This window comes from Belonocnema kinseyi, chromosome 3 (assembly GCF_010883055.1).
Source record: "Belonocnema kinseyi isolate 2016_QV_RU_SX_M_011 chromosome 3, B_treatae_v1, whole genome shotgun sequence".
Taxonomy (NCBI): Eukaryota; Metazoa; Arthropoda; class Insecta; order Hymenoptera; family Cynipidae; genus Belonocnema; species Belonocnema kinseyi.
The window spans coordinates 97,731,167-97,750,763 of record NC_046659.1 but is presented as its reverse complement, the minus strand read 5'-3'; the positions used below and the strand labels follow the sequence as shown (position 1 = coordinate 97,750,763).

Genomic DNA, 19,597 nt, shown 5'->3' with positions numbered 1-19,597 from the left:
TTAAAACAGTTTAAATTTTAACGCGACTATCTGTAAATTGTTTAATTTTGAACAAATTCAGTACTGTCTCGTAAAATCAATTATTGTTCCATTTTTAATACTCGACTCACAGCTCAATTTTTGAAATCATGAATTAATTTATATTGAAGTTTGATCAACCTAAAACTTATGTTAAGCAAAATGTTCTATTTCACCTTGGTTTGATTTTTAATTGCGTATCAAAGAGATAATCAGAGTTGGGATATTTTTACTACTATTTTGCTAAAGCAAATGCTTTATTTTCCAATGACGACATATTTACGAAAAAGTCGGCTTGTTAAAACAAAAAATTTGATTGAAATACTTATTATATTCTCATGTAAAATTAGTTAAATATAATTTTTAAATAGAAAATCCACAGTTTCTTGAATTTTTAACAGCTAAGAATTTTATACTTAGATGAATTTTTATGAGAATTTAATAAGTAAATATTTTAATTGGTTTTCTAAATATTCAAAACTGCATTTTAAAGTTCTGTTCTTAAAATGGAAAACTGTCCAAGTAAAATATTTAAGAATTACGCATTGTAAACTGAAATCTGTAAATCGCAGGATAGATTTTCCTTCTAAAAATTTGTAAAATTCCTGGTCATAAAATAAATTCAGCCACTTTCAAGTTTCACGCTCCAGCGGCCACCCTACTTCAGGAGGCGAAGGCTTAAATTTAAAACTAAAAAATGTGAAAAAAGAAAGACGGAAGTAAGAAATTTTTTTGAATGGAATAATTTTAGTCCACAAAACCCAATTCCCTTTCTCCCAAAATTGATAATTACAGTTAAAAAATAGAAAAATACAAATTTTGAAAAATTGAAGCCAACAAGAAATTTATTGTTAAAAATATTATATTACAAAAATAATTGCTTCAATGAAATTAGGTGAAATTCTTAAAATGAGAATAAATTTTGATTCTCTGAGTACTTGTTTGAATTGTGCGTGTCCCCAGGGAGTTTGGAATGAGATTTTCGAGAGTATTGAGTGGAGTAGGTATGCATGGTGTGGGTGTCAATGAATCGAGTCTTTGACGTAGAATACATTTTGAGTAGTATATGTTTAATGATGTGACTCCACAATATGTCAATATGCACAAGTAAATATTGTTATTATAATAAAGTGTTACAGTGTGTATGTGATATTGTAATAATAAAGTTATAATATCCATTATAATTATCAATTAATTGTAAAATAAATCTAAAGAATAATCTACATCACTATCGATGACGATTACTATACAGCAATAGTTTTTAATGTCTTTTACCAGAGACGTTTGGGTTAGTGTTTTTTCTTTCTCTTTTTTTGCGTCTAAAACTTACGCCCCCTTTCGCTCCTTTCTCATACTTCTTACCAATACACTTCCAATTAGCAAGCCTCGAAACTAATATGACTATTTTTACATTCTCACTTCATTTGAAACTGATGTGTGAAAATGTCGATGAGTTTTTAAATTCCAGCTGAAAGTATCACTCTAATGAAATATTGTCGATATTTGATGGTGAAGTGTAGAATGTGAAAAAAATAGATATCTGTTTCGAAGGAAAACTAAGGAAAACTAAGGAAACCTTTGTCAAGAATCGTAATTTGTAATATTTGCAAGGCTCCCAATAAATGATGAATAAAATTAATTCAGCTAGGACAATATTTAAAAACGATCGAGTCTAATTGTAATAATCCAAAAAAGTTGGCAGGGCTCAACATTTAAAAAATGAGAAATCTCTGATTTTGTTGCACATATTTTAAAAAGATGTTTAAATATACTTTCCTTAAGACAACTAAGTAGGAATTAAAATTAATTAAAATTGACATCAATATTGAATAAATATTGAACATTAAAATTTTCATTTCAGCCTTTCTGGATAATTTCAATTAAACAGTGCCAATTATACTGAAGATAAAAAAAATAACTTTAGGACCGGGTGCCAAATATTTGTTTAAATATTTGTTTTTCTAAGGCCATGTAATACTTACCCGAATACATTACCGACATTTCTTTCGCAAAAATTCTCTATCACAATAATTAAGATATCGACTTGAAAATATGGCAAATTAAATTAACGGCACAAAGAAACATTCATATGGCTCTAAGTTTCTGGAAATACACAAAAAAAATTCAAAAATGTAGAACTGTAGAAACAATTTCACAAATTTTGAAAGATTTTAATGAATTTTAAAATATTTAAAGGAATTTCAAGAGATTCGGAAAGATTTCAATAAATTTCAAAGACTTGCAGGGGTTTCGTTTGTAGACATTGTAAGAGATTTCCACAGATTTAAAAGTTTTCTTACGGGATCTTCAATATTTAATGCGCTTTAAAGGGTTATAAAATATTTCACGGAAGTCAAAGGAAAAAGTATTTTTAAGAAATGTTCTTAGTTTTTAAAGGATTTGAAGAGATTTCCAGGGACATAAATAGTTTTGAAGGGATTTTAAAGGATTTTAACGAAATTTTAAGATATTTAAAGTCCATGGATTTTAGAGGATTGTAAAGGAACTTCACATGAATAAACAAAAGTAGTATTCGGCTAAAAGAGGGGTTCTAGATAGTGTACTTTTTTTACATTAATAGTAAAAAAAAATTGATGACCATGAAGTAAAAGTGTGAAATTCCTAGGACCTAATATTTTAACAGTTTCGAAAAAACGACTTTCCCATTTTCGCCGAGTAGCTCTTAGGGTAGCGTGTCATGTCAATTCATAAAAAATCATTTTTTTTAGAAGAAAAGTTCGTTAAAGTGAGTTTTTTATTTCAAAAGTTTTTTTTTTACACAATATAAAAAGTTTTAAAGGGAATTGAATATTGAAAGATATTCGCCTGAGCTAATTATTTAAAAAATTATAAATGCAACCCAAAAACACACTACCTAGCAATTTACTAGTAAGTATTACATGGCCTTGAAGACTTTAATAGGAAACTGAGGAAAATTTTTTGTATCTTCAGTGTAGCGTTTGGTTTATAAGATGAAAATGAAAATCAATGAAGCAGTTATCTGCAATATAGCGAAGAGAAGCTAAAACAAACACTCAGTCATCCGTACAAGCGCCTCGTTCATTGAAAGCTTACCAAGTAGTAATTGTGTTTGGCGTAGTATAGTGATTTGACTGTGAGGGTAAGTAAGTTTGTATCAATGAATGTGTGTGATCAATGTTCGTGATGCTGTTCAGTTCAGTGTGTGACGAATTTGCGAGTTACATCTGCGTGACATATCTGTTACAAAACGCATTCGAGTCTCGGTATGCATTTTCGAGTTTTTCTCCTATCGAGAGAGTCTGTATGTATGATATATCGGTACAATTCTGATGTTTTGTGTCCTTTGCGAATCGAATCTCGAGTCTCCCAAATCGCATTAATATTAATTTCCTCATTTTCATTAACCGAACTCGCCTCGACTTTATTTCCAAAGTAATGAATAACTTTTATCACAAAGAGAGCGTGGATTCCAGGGTGAACAATTCAGAAGCCAATTTTAATATTTGTATTTCATGTCTTTAGTCTTCTATCAGTAGATATACATTCTTGGCAAATTCGAAAAAAAGTCGATTCCAAAATTGGAACGGATCATTGTGCGAACTATGTATACAAGGTGCAATTTGCGAAATACACGCCTTGTGTTCTTCTTTTTTTGTCGATTATATATAATCGTCTGTTGCTTTTTTTTTGTTTGTTTGTTTGTTTGATAAATTTTCATCAGAACGGTGGTACAATTGGTAGGGTGCGCAGGGCTGCTAGGCACAGATAATTGACTCGCAAATAACTCTTTAAACAACATTACAGCGTACGACATACAGTATTATACACATATTACATTATTTAAGAGTAATTGTGTCCATGTGTATGTGTGTCTCATTGAAACCCGCGTTCACTCGTGTGTCTTTGCAATCGTGTACTAGATAAATCTATAGATCCTTAAAATACATTTAGTTATTCGTGCGCTGCGACATTACAGACTATCATGGATTGCTAATGCTGGGTTCAAATTTAAAACAAAATCTAGAAAAAAACGAGGCGCATGAATATCCCCAAAATAACATTCAACACAAGTTTTGTTTGGTCAAAAATCAAGTTGCCAAAGAGGGATTTTTCATATTTTTTTTTCGAATTTCTAATGGACATAACTTCTATTCGCTCCAACTGTCAGTTATCATAATTTCTATTGTACCGAATCATAATTTGGCATCATTGTTATATTTTGGAATTTATATTCATCGTAATATTTATTATTCGTTATTTTAATTTAATAAAATTAATGCCATGTCACGGAAATTCGAATAAAGGAATTCTGATTTCCTGATTTTGAATTTCGTGCATTTATTTTAAACCAGATGGGCTGTAGGACAAATGGGGATTCCGTATAATAGCAATTATGTTCGGCAACTTGAATTTCAGTTAAATAAAACTTAGGTTAAATGGAATTTGAGGGATATTAATGCGCCTAAAAAAAACAATCATACGAGACAAACAATAAAAACGTAAAAATGAGAACTACTATCGTATACTTTCGAAAAAATGTTCAATTTCAATTGTCCTTTCTGTCTTTCCCTTTCTCTGAATCAGGAACTTCTGGAAAGAATGTATCGAATGTATCTAAATGAACGAGTAAAAACAGTAGTATCACATTCTTGGTGTTTGTAGCATTACCGATCCATTTCGGACTATTTTGGCGCAGTGCTCTCGGAAATCTGTTTAACGTACAATGCATACAGTCAACAAATCTTATTACAACTAATTTGTCTTTTGACGCAGCGATGGGAAGACAGAGCTTAGAGACCCTTTCCGGCTCAGACGCACAATAGGGGAAATTCGGCAGAAAGTCAAAGTCTTTAGGGACACATTCTATACAATTTTTTTTTTTTTTTTTGAATAAACTGGAAATTTACTGGGAATTTATTTATGTATGGAGATAATTCTAGTGACATTGATATTGCCTACAACCTGATATGTAGAGCAGGTATCTCATCGGTAATACTTGGGATCGCTAATAGCTCTTGCGCTTTGTTTGGTTTTGTAACTTCAAACACGAAACAAAAAAAAAAAACGAAGAAAAAAACGAAAACAAAAACGAGAAGACCAGACGATTTTTAGAACATTAATAAAAGACCGATTTCATGTGAAATTCGGCAGAATGACCCTGGTAATGTCATCAAATTTTTGGATGCAAATATATTGTTTTCCAAGGCAAAAATATGAGACAGGTGTTTTTTGTTTGAGAAAATTAATGAAAAATTTTCTTTCAAAAGTCATATCTAGGAAAGAAATTGATATTATTTAATTTTCTTTGAGGAAGCTTCTAGTGCAAACTACACTTTTTCAAATATCGTAAAGACACTTAAATTTTTGTTATATTACCAAAATCGCGTACGTTTAAATAAAAAACAACTAAAGACTGACTTTTTTTTAAAAAAGGCCACTTTTGTTTTTTTTTCTTAATTTTTTGTAGATTTATAGAAAAATTTAATATCTATAACATAAAATACGTTTGTTAAAATATCAATCCTTTTTCTAAACATTTCTAGTTTTATGTCTCAAACAAGCTAAAATTATATAAGATGAAGTAATTTTGTTAAAAAATAAAAATCTTGAATATAAATTCTTGAGATAAATAAATTCCCGAAATTTCTAAATGCAAAAATGTTAAATTCCGAACAAAAAAGCGATAATTAAATTTAATGTTTTTTATATCGGTTGAAATTTTTTAAAAAGGGTTCTTCAAAATTTAAACTACACACATATACCTGTGAAATATAACATTATTTTAACCGATCGCAATATTGAATATAATTTTTTTCGGGAATTTAGAACTTCAGTTATTTTGAATTTACTAATTTCGAGAAGCAATTACAATTTAAATATTAGGAATGTTCAAAAAGATGAAATTTTGGGAATTTAATCATATTGGGATCATATTGGGAATCATATTGGGAATTTGAAAAAGAGTAGATTGCCCTTTTAAGTTGCCACAAAGAAAACTAATTGTCAATTTATATGCAAGTAACGACTTTTTAAAGAAAATTTTCGTTAATTTTCTCACCATTCAGTTAAATATTCAAGGAGTTCAAACTTCATGAAAAAAATTTTTTAGTCAAAAATAAAAAATATGCGTCTAATATTTTGCCTTGTAAAACCATATTTCTTCGACCCTAAGCCATTTCGGACCATAACCAGGATCAGACTGCCCGATTGCATATAAAATCGGCCAAAAACTAAACTAAATCATGTTTAGAATGAAAAAAAATTAGTCTCAGAATTCCAGGTTGAATTACAAACACACCAAGGTCTGAAATTAAAAAGAATTGGGATTAAGAAAATGACAAACTTACCCGATTCCTACTAAACCGTATTTCATATGGCCGTAAGTTGTTGAAAAAAGAAAAAGATGTCAGTAAAAAATATTTGGATAAGTTTGACATGCCCTTAAAGACGATTTAAATATTCCCTGAGAATTCTAGATTTTCGGGTTGAGTAAAACTCTGGAAGTGGGAATACAAAATAAAGCAAAGCGCAGTGGCAGTAATACCCTTTCGCAATACTAACAATTAATAATATTAACGATATGTAGCTACTACCTACTTTTCTACCTAACTACAGACATTAACCTAATGCCTTAAACGCAATCTTCGTTTAATATTCCTATCTGTTCCGATTTTTTGAAAATTGGAACTATAAATAATAATCATCATTAATCTTAGAATAATTACAGAATCAATGATTAACGGTATATTCTCATGCGTTTGCAAATATATACACATAGATGGGAGGATATGTATTACAACGATTTAAAGAAATTTAGCTTTTACAATTAATTATCGACACAGATTAGGTTCCTTTTACAACCTCGAGTTTGATGTACAAGGGCATATTTTTCTTTCGCATATGCCGCTCTATATATTTATATATTTATAATATACTCTATCCAGAATACTGTATCACTAAAGAGTCTACCTACTACAATTACAATTTGATTTTGTACATAGTAGAATTCATGCATCAGAAAATCAAGTCTTACGGAGAATCAATCCGTAATAATTTTATCTCTCTGCTTTGGATATATGAAATTATACCTTTTCTGAAAATAGATTGATATAATGAATCGAAATTACAATGAATGAAATAGGTACAATGAAATTTATTACAAATGTGATGCGATGGTCGTTTTGTAAAGTTAGCAATGTAAGTTAGTTAAAAATATTCACATCTGATGCATGCTATTTTTAATTAGACGCTTTAGATTTAACCCTTCTGCGATTTAATAATCGAATTGACAATTATTGAACCCTTTTTTTTTAGAAGGCTTAACAAGATAAAATGTACAACTCTCTCCCGATTACTTAAAAATTTCATCTTCAAATGTCTCGCCCTTCATTTTTACTTCAGCCTTTATTACTCTCTTCAGTGAATGATGCAAAGGGTTAAATGTAAAGATTAATTGTCGTGAATTCGAACATGAAAAACTTTTCGTTTCCTTTCTTAGTCCGTTGCTCAATTAAAACGTGCAGTCCAACTTATCAATCTTCGTTGTCATGTACACTACCGTCTTACTTTACCACCGATAATGTAAATGGTAAAGCCTCAGAAAATAAGCCAAGTCTGACATGCGAATTTTCATTTTTACTAATCAACGTCATTTATTTCTAATATGTACCTAGCGTACATCACGCTGGAGAGCGATTTTCATCATGAAGGCATCGTAGCTCGAGAGAACGAGATTTTTTCACATTTTTCGAAACAAACACTCAAAATGTAACATGAAACTTCGGACGAAAATAAATCTAGTACACTGGAATGTACATGGGAGATTAAAGAACTAACTTACTTTTTAATTTCGAGCTTTTCCACAAGTTTTTCCAAACGAATAAAATATTGACGCGATTCCGCCACTCAAATGCAAAACTTACTTAGATACATTTTAAGTACGATACTCTCCTGATTCAATCGCTGCGCTCCGTAATCACATATATCTAAAAAAATTTAATGATATGAATTACGCCATTTCTAAAATCTTACACGCTATGTCTTAATTTTTAAGTCCTGCTTGCTAAGCGAAATTCATAGTCAACTGATAACGATACTACAAGTAAAGTTAATTCGATAATAAAATAGCTATGTGCTGATAATAAAAACAGGAGAATGTGATGCGAGAACATCATTTAAAACAGGGCATCGTACCGCTAATAATATTATTGATAACAACTCATTTTTTTACATTTTGCAAATGTAAACACCAGGAAAATTAAAAGCAAAAATACTAAGTACGAGTAAAATTAAGAATGGATTGTAATCTAGTTTAAAAATGAGAAGAACCGAAATCTTCTGATATGTAATTTTTGTTGCAGAATATACAACTCGCCCCTGCTGCAGAATAGCTGAGCTAACTTCGGTCTGATGCCCCGCTTCAAATTTAAGGGCGTCAAGAAAGCGAAAAAGATTTAAATTTCACTCGTTCGAAATTTCAATTGTCGGAAATTCATTTCAACTTGCAGCAATTACGAAACAACGAAACTGCCCATTTCAAACAATAAATAAAAAGTCAATTGTTCTAATTAAGTTGAACAAAGTAAAAAATGAATGTCGGACAAACGAAATTGATGACTCGTGGAATTTGAGGAATAGAGCTGAACAATGAAATAATTCTAAAGAATAAAAATTGTAACTCGAAAGTGGTATGTCACAGGTGGTTAAAATTTGGACTGCTAGTTAATGCCTCGTTAGGCTAGATCCTCGTAAACGCGAGAGGATGAAAAAATGGAAAACTCAAAAGACATCCGTATGTATCGATGCAAAGGATGAATCGCTCGCTTCATGAATCTCTTCAGAAACGGCATCGATTTTTTTTTTATGTAATGAGCTCCTATAAGGTAGTACAACTTACTTCCTAGTTGTATTGTAACAAATATTGCCTCGAATATAAACTTTTCTCCTTATTTAAGTTATATCTCATTTGTTTAGGTCTCACTCTCGCAATTAATGGACAAAATGGCGGGTATTCTTCGCAAACTTGAGGGCTCAATCCCTCAATATATTCTTATTTTACGTATGGCCAAGTCAAGTCTATAATTATTAGTAATCATTTGGCTCACTTCGTAATTTGCAGAGATCTAAAACCTTTCTTATAAAAACATCCCTCGGCCAGACAAAATATTGCCGAAGAACACTAATATATCGGGTCATCGACATTCTTTTGTATATAAAATTCAATTCACAGTCCTCGGTCTGATTGAACGAGCACGATGTTTCTGGTCGTCCGTTTTTTCTTCTTCTGCGAAACAGAGCACCGATTCGTCGCACCCTGAACACTACAGCTTCGGAATCTCCGAGAAATTCTATTTTATTATTTTAGCTTTCTATCTTCTTCCTCTTACAGATAGCAGTCGCGATGACGCACCAAATGTGATCGATATACAATTCCTAAGATTGTAAGCTCCGATCGCTAAATTGTATTTAGTAAAAAATACATTAAAATCGTTTTGTAAAATTTCTTTCGAGTGAAAGATAGTTAAGAATCAAATTAATTAAACTTTCGAAATCGGAAGCTTACTTTAGTAGCAAGATTCAATTACGCTTGCAGGATGACGAATGGTCAAATGATATGTAGGACACATCCTACCTTTCCTCGATTTAAATAACCCTCTCAATTTTCCCACGTGATATGTCTAGGCGATAATCGCAATTTCGGTATGTCGCCAACACTGCTATGTATAAGATTTTGTCCCTTTTTTCCAGCTTGATCTCTCATACGTGGAACGGTGAAACAGATTTTTTCGAGTCATCGTGCGTCGAGCCAACGACTCCAAAGATGAATTCAAGCGATGTTTGCAGACCCGAGTTAACCCCCTTGGCAGTTCTTAAAATCGAAACCAAGTCTAAACACAATCCTTTCACAGTCAGTAAGAATACTTTGTACAAGACTAAACTTAAGCAGTAGAGGTGAGGGTTGGCCCATTTTTGCAGACATGGCTTTCATTGCACAATGCTGTCATGTGGCTTAAGTCATTGATCGGAATTCAGAACTATGATTTATACATGTAGAGGCGGCCCCAAAAATATATAAATAAACAAAACAAAAAAAGAACAAGCTGGTCTCGACTTATCCTTCCGAGAAGAATGCACAAGTCCCAAAATGTTGGGATTTCAGCTTGGTCCTGGTGGTCCTGTGCTAGTCGTGCTTCAGTTGGCCAAAGAGGAAGAAGGAGGAGGAGGAGGAATTGAGAGAGTGCTCTTGAATTTAATAGGGCCAGAAGGTGGGAAGAGGCGGGGGTGGAGGTGGTTGAACTGTGGGGTAGAGGGTTGGCGTGGCGATCAGAAGACACGTGGGTGGAAGTGGAGGAGGCACGGGAGGCATAACCGGGGACAGTGTAATCGTCGTGGCAGGATGGTGCAGGGCCGTACTACTCGTCGGGGCACAGAGCTGGTGCAGCGCGAGAGAGGGGCGCTGGCGCTGACGCTGACGCTGGCCCTGGGCCTCGCCGTTCTATTCGGAGTCTTGCTGCATTTTGGCGTGACCATTTCCGGCGGAATTGCTGGATGCGCTACCACTGCTAGGTGGGAAACTCGTGGGAATGGTGCGCGAAGAAGAAAAGCACAACTTCATTATGTAGGGGAATTTGCCATCTGAAACAAAAACAATTAAAGGACATCAATCAGCTAAACGTTAAATTTTCACAGCAATATAAATGAACGCTGTCAAACCATAAAGAAGGGAAAACATTTTAAGTCTTCAGGAGAAATAGAAAATGCTCTCCAAAATGAGATTATGATTTTAATACAAGTAAATCCTCCGGATATATTAGAGAGCTGGATTAAACTATGTACACTAGTTGAAAACTGAGTTTTATTAAAAACTACCAGATTCCAACGATTTAAATTTTGTATAGCTCTGGGCTAATGAAATGATTTTTTTAATTATAATCCTGAATACCATTTACATTTTTTCAAAAATCTAGCTGAAATTTTTGTGAAATAATTCAAGTCTTTGTAAAGACTTTTTATTCTATCTGAAATCTTTTCGAACGATTAAAAATCTTTGGAAAATCATGAAAATCTTGATGAAACCTTTCCGAAATCTTTGCAAATGTTTGCAAAATATTTCAAATATTTTTTAAACATTTTCGCAATTACTGAAACCTTTGGGAAATTGTTTAAGTCTTTGTCAAATATTTTTAATCTATCTGAAATCTTTTCTGAAACTTTGAAATCTCTGTAAAATCACTGAAACCTTCGCGAAATATTTAAAATATCTCTGAAATTATTGAAATCTTCGTGTAATCTTTGAAATAATTAAGGTCTTCGTGGGAGCTTCTTGGACGCTTTGAAAATTTTAAAGAAACATTCAAAATATTTAATTAATAAATTAAATATAGTTTAATAATAAAAATCTTGGAAATCTTTGTGCAATCTTTATAAAAGCATTTAAACCTTTCTGAAATCTTTAGAAATCTTTGCGTAACATTTGAAATATTTGATTATATTTGATGACATTGGTGAAATTACTGAAATATTTGGGAAAACATTTGAGTCTTTGTGAAATCTTTTTAATGTATCAGAAACCTGCGCAAAATATTTGTGAGATTTTTTTATCTTTGGGAAATCATTGAAATTTTTTTGAACTTTTTTTTTAAATCTTTAGAAACCTCTGCGTAATATTTTTAATATTTTTGAAATATCTGATATTTGTGGAATTATAGAAATCTTTGGGAAATCATTTGAGTCTTTGTGAAATCTTTTTAATGAATCCGAAATCTGTGCAAAATATTTGTGAATTTTTTTTAATCTTTAGGACAGCGATTCCCAAACTTTTTTTGAACTTTCTGGGGAGCGGTAGGGCCGCCACTCTACACTTTTTTTTCGTTGTTAGAAAATTAGAGTCGGTTGATAAAAATGAAAATTTGGTTAAATATTAATCAATACAATTTTAATAAGTTGCGTTAGATTTTTTAGATTATGACATAAACGTTGAAAAAAGGTAGAACAAAATCGGATAATAACTTCAAGTGTTATCGCAATTTTGTTACATTCACCAGATTTGTAAATATTTCATTTATTAGTTCGGATATTAACCGATTTTCAAGATTTTTATTTTTTCATTTTCATTAAATTATATCACGAAATTCATTCAGCTAATTAAAATTTAATTGAGCTAAGTCTTTATAATTTCAGTTATTGTAATTTCATAACAATGAAAGTGTCATTCGTGGTAGGAATACGAAAGTCGAGGAAAGTAGCCCTCTGCTCGCAGCGGGGAGCCTGCCTCGGAGCATGCCTACTATCGACGAGAAAATTCGAGTTCTCTGGCTTTGACATTGAATAAGTATGAGAAGAAAAAATGGTAGCTTAATGAAAGAGATATCATTTTAAAGGTGCACACGGTGTACGTTAATGAGCCGAAAAGTAATATACCGAAAAATTATTTGTAGCTTACAGATTTGAAAATCTGATGAAAATTAAGGAAATTTGATAGATTTTAAAAACAGTAAAATTTGAAGCATAGTTTTTTATTGAAAAAATAATAGAAAAAATCTGAAAAAATTCATGGTGGTACATTAAACATTTCGGAACAGATTGCCGTCGAAAAATTTACAAAATATAAATAATTGTTCGTTTTTTGTGAAGAAATATGCGACCGCACTATCTTCAGTCCTAATAAAGATAATGAAGTGATTTAAATTGAACGTAGTTAGTTGAACTATCGGTAATAATTTACAATTGGAAGGAAGTATGTGCTTCTTGTTGTTTTCGTAAAAATTGCGATATTTGAAGTCAGTTTTTTACATAGGAAAGCAAGTGCGAGGCCCAGCGTGATGCCGTTTTTTCAGGGGATCGTCCTCGGTTTTCCTCGCTACGGGGAAAGGGTTCGAAGGCCAGAGTGAGGCTCGGAGGCACAAGTTGGGTAGGTCGGGCTGAGGGAAACCTTACTTTTTATCAGATTTTTAAATCTGTAAGCTACAAATAATTTTTTGGAATATTACTTTTCGGCTCATTAACGTACAACAGTTGCACCTTTAAAATGATACCTCTCTCATTAACCTACCATTTTTTCTTCACATACTTATTCAACGTCAAACCCAGAGGACTCAAATTTTATCGCCGATAGTAGCTGCTCGGTCCGGGGTGGCGCCCCCTGCCCGCGGCACTAGTTTGGGAAAAGCTGTTTTAGGAAATCATTCTTATTTTTTGAAATCTTTGGAAAATCTTTGAAGTTTTAATGAAATCTTTTAAATTTATTCGAAATCTTTGCGAAATATTTGAAATCATTGAAATCTTTGTAACATCTTTGGGAAATCTTTGAAACCTTTAGAAAATGATTTATTAAATCTTTTTGAAATCTTAAGAAATCTTTGCGTAATATTTAAAATATTTTTTAAATACATGATATTTGTCAAATTATTGAAATCTTTGGGAAATCATTTAAGTCTATCTGAAATCTTTGCAAAATATTTGTAAAATTATTGAAATCGTTGTGAAATCTTTGGGAAATAATTGAAATGTTTGTGCAATCTATGAAATCTAGCGGAAATCTTTGTAAAATAATTGATGTTTTTATGAAATCTCTTTAATATATCTGAAATCTTCACAAAATATTGGAAATCACTAAAATACTTGTGAAATGATTGAAATCTTTACAAAATATTTTAAATATTTGTGAAATTATTGAAATCTTTTGAGAATCATTGAATTCCGTACATTCTTTTTAATGTAACCGAAATCTTTGCGAAAACTTTGAAATTTTTCTGGAGTCTTTGGGAAATCATTCAAACCTTTGTAAAATCTTTTGTAATATGAATGTCATAACTGTATTTACTATTATTATTTATCTACAGTCTAAACACAATATAATATTATTATACCATGTAAAAATTTATTATCATTTCAATTCATTATTTTTCTTTCAAGAATTTGAAAGAGTTTTTTTATAGTTTGAAGTTTTGGACTAATAGAAGAATTTTTTTGAACTCCAATCTTTAATGATATAAATGAATGCATACCAAGAAATATAGAAATTTCCATGCTTTATTATTTTAGCTAAAGTATGAGTGAATTTTCAATAATTTTTTTAAATTAGCATACATTTTCAAAAAACCACAACTTCTAATATTTTTTTGGGGGCTAATTTTTTTACTGGGGTGTGGCTTGAATTAAAAGAATTTTTGAGCCAATATAAACATTTTCGTAAAAGAAGGAGTTTAGGCTGTTACGGGTTGACATACTTCAATTGGCTAATTGCTTAGAAATAAAAAAAAGTTGAAACCCAAGAATCAAAAAATATTATTTAAATGTAATAAAACCGATAGCTGTTTTGCGTCAATGTTATCTCGATATATTTGAATTGACAACACTGATCGTATACCTTCCTTATATGGACATACAATGTAAACAAATAGGAGAAAAAAAAATAAAAAGTTGGGACTTCCAGAAAATTTTCTTTATTTTTTGCATTGCATTTTTAAAATTTGAAAAGAAGAATGTCAGGAAAACTCCACCTTTTTTACTCTTTCCAATATTTGTAAAAAGTTACCTTATTATCATTTCAATTCATTATTTTTTTTCAAGAAATTAATCAATAATAAATGTAAAAAAAGTATTCATTAAATAATAATATCGTTTTTACGATACTTTCAGTTAGATTTTTAAATTACATGACATTTTCAGGTTTTCCAGGTCTACTTTTGAAAAATTTCCGGATTAAAAGAAAAAAATCTGAAATTTGAATTTAAATAAACAAATTAACGAAACATCTTGTATGCATATAAAATTATTAATCCACATTTTAAAAGGCTTTTGAATATAGTAAAAAATTTATCAATATGTAATAGTAAGAACAGTAACATGCTTCCCGCGCCTATTCAAATCGTCAGGAGTGAATTAACCAATTCGTATCAATATAAACTTGTAAAATAAGCAAAAAAGTACGAAACTAGTGAACAAAACGTCAAAAAGAAATTACAGTACAAATTTCAAAGCTTTTTTTCAAAGTTCCAGGACCTTTCCAGTTTTTCTAGATTATTTCAAAATTCCAAGACGTTTTCAATCATTCCAGATTCTGCAGTAACTATAAATTTGACTTAATTTCAATTCAAGTCAAAAGCACCGAATCTTTTGTTTCCTTTACGTTTTTTCGGTATTTTGAAAGACGTAACCTAAATCGAGTGAATATAGTTACGTTTTTGCATGACAGAAACAGAACTAAAATCACGAAAGTAATTTCGTTCATTTAGGTCGTGTCCTTATTTAAACTTATATTTGAATTAATTTAAATAGACGTTCAAATTATTGCTTCCGTTCGAATTAATTTGCATTTTTTGGAATTATTTTTATTGGCCATTAATTCATGAACGATCCATTTAAGTACACATAAATCCACATTTAATTAATTTCAATTATTAATTTTTATAATTCACTGGAATTTAATTTTAAGATGAAGAATGTCTTTTAACAAATTACATTGCTTTTAATTCAGTTGTGATTGCTTTGAATTCATTTAAAATTGCCATTATAAGTTAAGTATAATTACGGAAATATTTAGACAAAACTGAGACAGCTAAAGAATTTAAAGAATCATCTGAAGCTGTAGCAATTAAAATGGAATTTTTAAAATAAAATCTCTGAAAAATCCAATTACCTATAAGGACCAATAAACAACGATTGAATCAATATCATTTGAACCATTCTAACAGAAAACCCGTTTTTTTAAAGTGAAATCTGCATAACTCGTAATTTAATTACTCCTGAGTTTGCATACTAATTTAACCAAATTTGCAGAGCATCCAAACTGTTGGAAAAGTTTCAGCCAGAATACAAATGAAACCAAAGTAATACTAAAAATGCATAAAATGTACTCTATGTCGGTGTTTTTGTTTAACTGAAAGGTAAATTCTATATTCTGAATAAAATTAAAACTAATTTCTTTGTTCTATTTCAATTTAGAATTTAAGTCAAGTTTTCCATAATTGGAACAAATATTATCCAAACGATTCTTTATATCAAAGAAATTCGATACTTTTCTTTCAGTTTACACCTTAAATCGTGTACAAATAATCCATATTGAAATTAGGAATTTCAGATGTTTTTAAAACTCTTCAAATATATTTGAAAAGAAGAAACTTTTATCCAATAGACTATGGATAACTGGATAAATTTAAATAATTTTAAATTCAATAAGACTTGATTAAATCTTATTAAATTAAAAAACATTAAATCAATCAATCCTGCAATTATATTCAGCGTATTACAATTTAACTTAAGGTAAAAATTAATAGATGTTGGGCTGCTGAATATTATTTTCAATAAAGAAAACAATAAATAAAAAATAAACTAGCTTCTGGAAAGTCATAAAACTAAAAGTCGTTAGAACATATGCTGCCTAACTATAACAAATGAATGCATGCAGATCACGATATTATTTTCTATTATCTACTTCGGATTGCAATATCGCCAGAAATGATGTAAAACAATGGAAACTTACTACTGTTCTCGAGAGCTGTGTGATTGCACTCCATTATGGCAGCCACCGCAACACCAACACTACTGAATTCAATAAGACCGGACGACGATCGTTCGGATTTCAGAGGAAATAACTTGACTGTTGTCGGTGCTTCGATGCCTCGTTCGACAAAGACGCGAATTACGGTCTCCTCGCTTAGATCAGGTGGGGTGTTGAAGAAGTGAACGATCTTCGATGGAGGCTGTATTCTGTTCTTGTTGGCCATCGCCGGATTGAGAAACCTGCACATCAAAAATCCTCAAATTAATCTCCATCTCTCTATATTATAAAAAGATCTTGCCGCTGTTTTAGAAGCCGAGACACTCCTTAAATGCCCGCTCACTCCGTAGCTGCGCGCCCAACCTTCTTAACTGATTAATTATCCTTCCGAAATAGACAAAAGACCTTCCCAAAAGCCTTTTTCCTTCTTAAGTGCTCACTATCTGATTAAATGCATGATACTTCCGTAACTGCCAGCCTAACCTCTCTATGTGCCCGCCCAACGTTCTTAAAGGCCCAATTAATCTTCTTATATACCCGCCTAATTTCCCTAGATGCATGATCCCCTCTTAACTGCTCACTACCTACTTAAATACCTGATACTCAACCTCCCTAAATGCCCGTCCGATCTTCAAAACTGCAAAATTAACCCCCCTTGATGTCCTAAAGGCCTTGCTAAATACCTGCTTCTTTCTTAACTGCCTAACTCAATACTTGCGATATCCGTAAATGCCCGAACAACAAATAGTTAAATTTAAAAACAAAAAAATGGTTTTAAAATTTTTAACCATAAATGCAATGGTTAAATTTTGAGTTTAAGCCAATTAATTAAAAAAAAAAACAATTTTCCACAAAATAGTTAAATTTTCAATGAAAGTGATGAATTTTTATCTATGATGATGAATCTTTAGCTGAAATAGTTAAATTTTAAACCAAAAAGAAGAATTATCAACTAAAATTATGGAATGTTAAACTGTTTTAGTTAAATTTCAAATCAAAAAGATAAATTTACACATAAAATTATGAATGTTTGACTTTTAAAGAAACAGTTGCATTTTTGACTAAAGAAAAAAAAATCCACTAAATAGTTGAATTAAAAAATAAAAAATGGTTTAAAAAATGTGAACCATAAATCGATGGGTTCTACTAAGAATAGGCTATCTTTTTGTTGCCGTTAAGAATTAGGCTAACTTCATTTTGTATGATATTTAGTAAACACGTGGAAGTGTTAAAATAAATAAAATTTTTTTAAAATTTCTTGTTTTTAAAGTTATTGGAGATTAAATTACATTATTAACTGTAATACAAAATGCTTAAGTTTTAAATTCGCTGGAAATATTTAGAAAAATAATACGTTATTTATTCCTCCTGAAAACTTAGCTAAATGAAGTTAGCCTAATTCTTAACGGGAACGAAAAGATAACCTATTCTTCATAGAACCTATCGAAATATAATAGTTAAATTTTGAGTTTAAACAAATTAATTTTCAACAAGAAAAAAAACAATATTCCACAAGATAGTTAAATTTTCAATCAAAGTGATTAATTTTTAACTATAATGCTGAAACTTTAGCTGAAATACTTAAATTTTAAACCATGAATCTGAATAATCAACTAAAATTATGGAATATATAACTGGATTAGCTAAGTTTTCATTAAAAAAGATCAAATTACAAATAAAATTACTAAAAATACTAAAGTAATAAAATTGCTTGAGAACTTGAATTTAAAACGAAAAAGATGATTTTCCAAACAAGAATGTCAATTTTATATTTAAAAAAAAAAAGATTTTTTAACGAAATACATCAATTTTCCACAAAATAGTAGAATTCTGAATTAAAAAAACTTTTCAATCAAAAATTGAATAGTTATAATTTTTTTTTTAAATAGTTAGATTTTCAAACAAAGTTATGAATTTGCAAATAAAATGATTAATCTTCAACTGGAATAGTTGAATTTTTAACCAAGGAAATTAATTTCTACGAAAAAAAACGATATTTCCACTTAAAAATATAATTTTTCCAAACAAAAATTGAATAGCTAAATTTTCAGTTGAAGAAATTAATTTCAAACATAAAAAAAACGAATTTCCAACAAAATATTTAAATGCACTAATAAAAATATCCTTTTACAAATGAAGAGTAATTGATATTGAATTTTATATTGCAATTTAAAAAGAAATTAAGCACGCTCACCAAAAAGTTCTCCGACTTAAAAAAAATCCCTGACATTTCCAGGTACATAAAAATTCTCTGACAATTTGAGGTTTACCTAAAATGTAACAAAATACTTAAATTTAAATATATACGTATGTTTAAACAAGTATAAAATTTATTTTTAGTCAAGTTTATTAAACTTGAATATAATTTTATTCGTTGAAATTGCTTTAAAGAGCTTAAATAGATTCTGTTATTTTAATTGTTAATAAATCATGATATATGAAACTTTAAGTACGATTAAATTTTCAGCTTTCTGTTTCTAATTGAATACATCGATTAATTCAATACCCAATTCGCTTTATTAATTCAGGATATTAATAATTCAAAATTATTAATAAAGCATAAAAGAATTTTTCATTAAAATTTTGAAAAATTAAACATGAACCAAAATACGTGAATGACCTGAACAATTCCATTTCAAATCAGGCAACCTTTCAATAAAAATCTCGGCCATGGTGTCAGAATGATTTTTTATTTAAATGTGTCATTTTAGAACGAAAATAAAGAGATACGTATTTCACAGTTTGATGCCACAATTTTATTTTTTACAATCATTTGAAGATTACCCTACGAATTCTCAAAAAATGACAGCCTTTTTTAAAAATATAGGACAAAATTGCGTTTATTTTTCTAGAATTCTTAAAAGTGTATTTACTCGAAAAACTGACTTTCTAATTTTTCGTAGAGAAATAGATGGTAACATGCACTGCATATCTCCTGAGGTTTGTTTTTGGCAAACAACTGCTTTACATTGAAAACTATTATTTTTGCAAAAAAAAAATATATATATATATATATACGAGGGTGGATTGATAAGTTTCCGGCCTGACCAAGAAAAACAACGTTTTTAAGAATTTTTTTTTTTATTTCTCAACATA

General features: G+C 30.3%; 1 protein-coding gene across 3 annotated transcripts in view; it reads right to left on the bottom strand.

Annotated features, from left to right (window-relative positions):
• Positions 1 to 7,494: 7,494 nt before the first annotated feature.
• Positions 7,495 to 19,597, bottom strand: part of LOC117168974 (heterogeneous nuclear ribonucleoprotein L) — a 303,882-nt gene continuing 291,779 nt past the window's right edge. The window contains exons 10-12 of one of the 3 annotated variants that reach the window (XR_004466595.1): positions 16,484 to 16,743; positions 9,563 to 10,635; positions 7,495 to 9,454 (exon numbers count right to left, since the gene is read on the bottom strand). Coding sequence is in view for 2 of the 3 variants with exons in the window: in XM_033354980.1 (XP_033210871.1) it covers positions 10,496 to 10,635; positions 16,484 to 16,743 (400 nt within the window). In the remaining variant the exon portion in view is untranslated. Of the gene's footprint in view, positions 10,636 to 16,483; positions 16,744 to 19,597 lie in introns of all 3 variants that reach the window. The other 2 variants (XM_033354980.1, XM_033354981.1) reach the window with 2 other exon arrangements.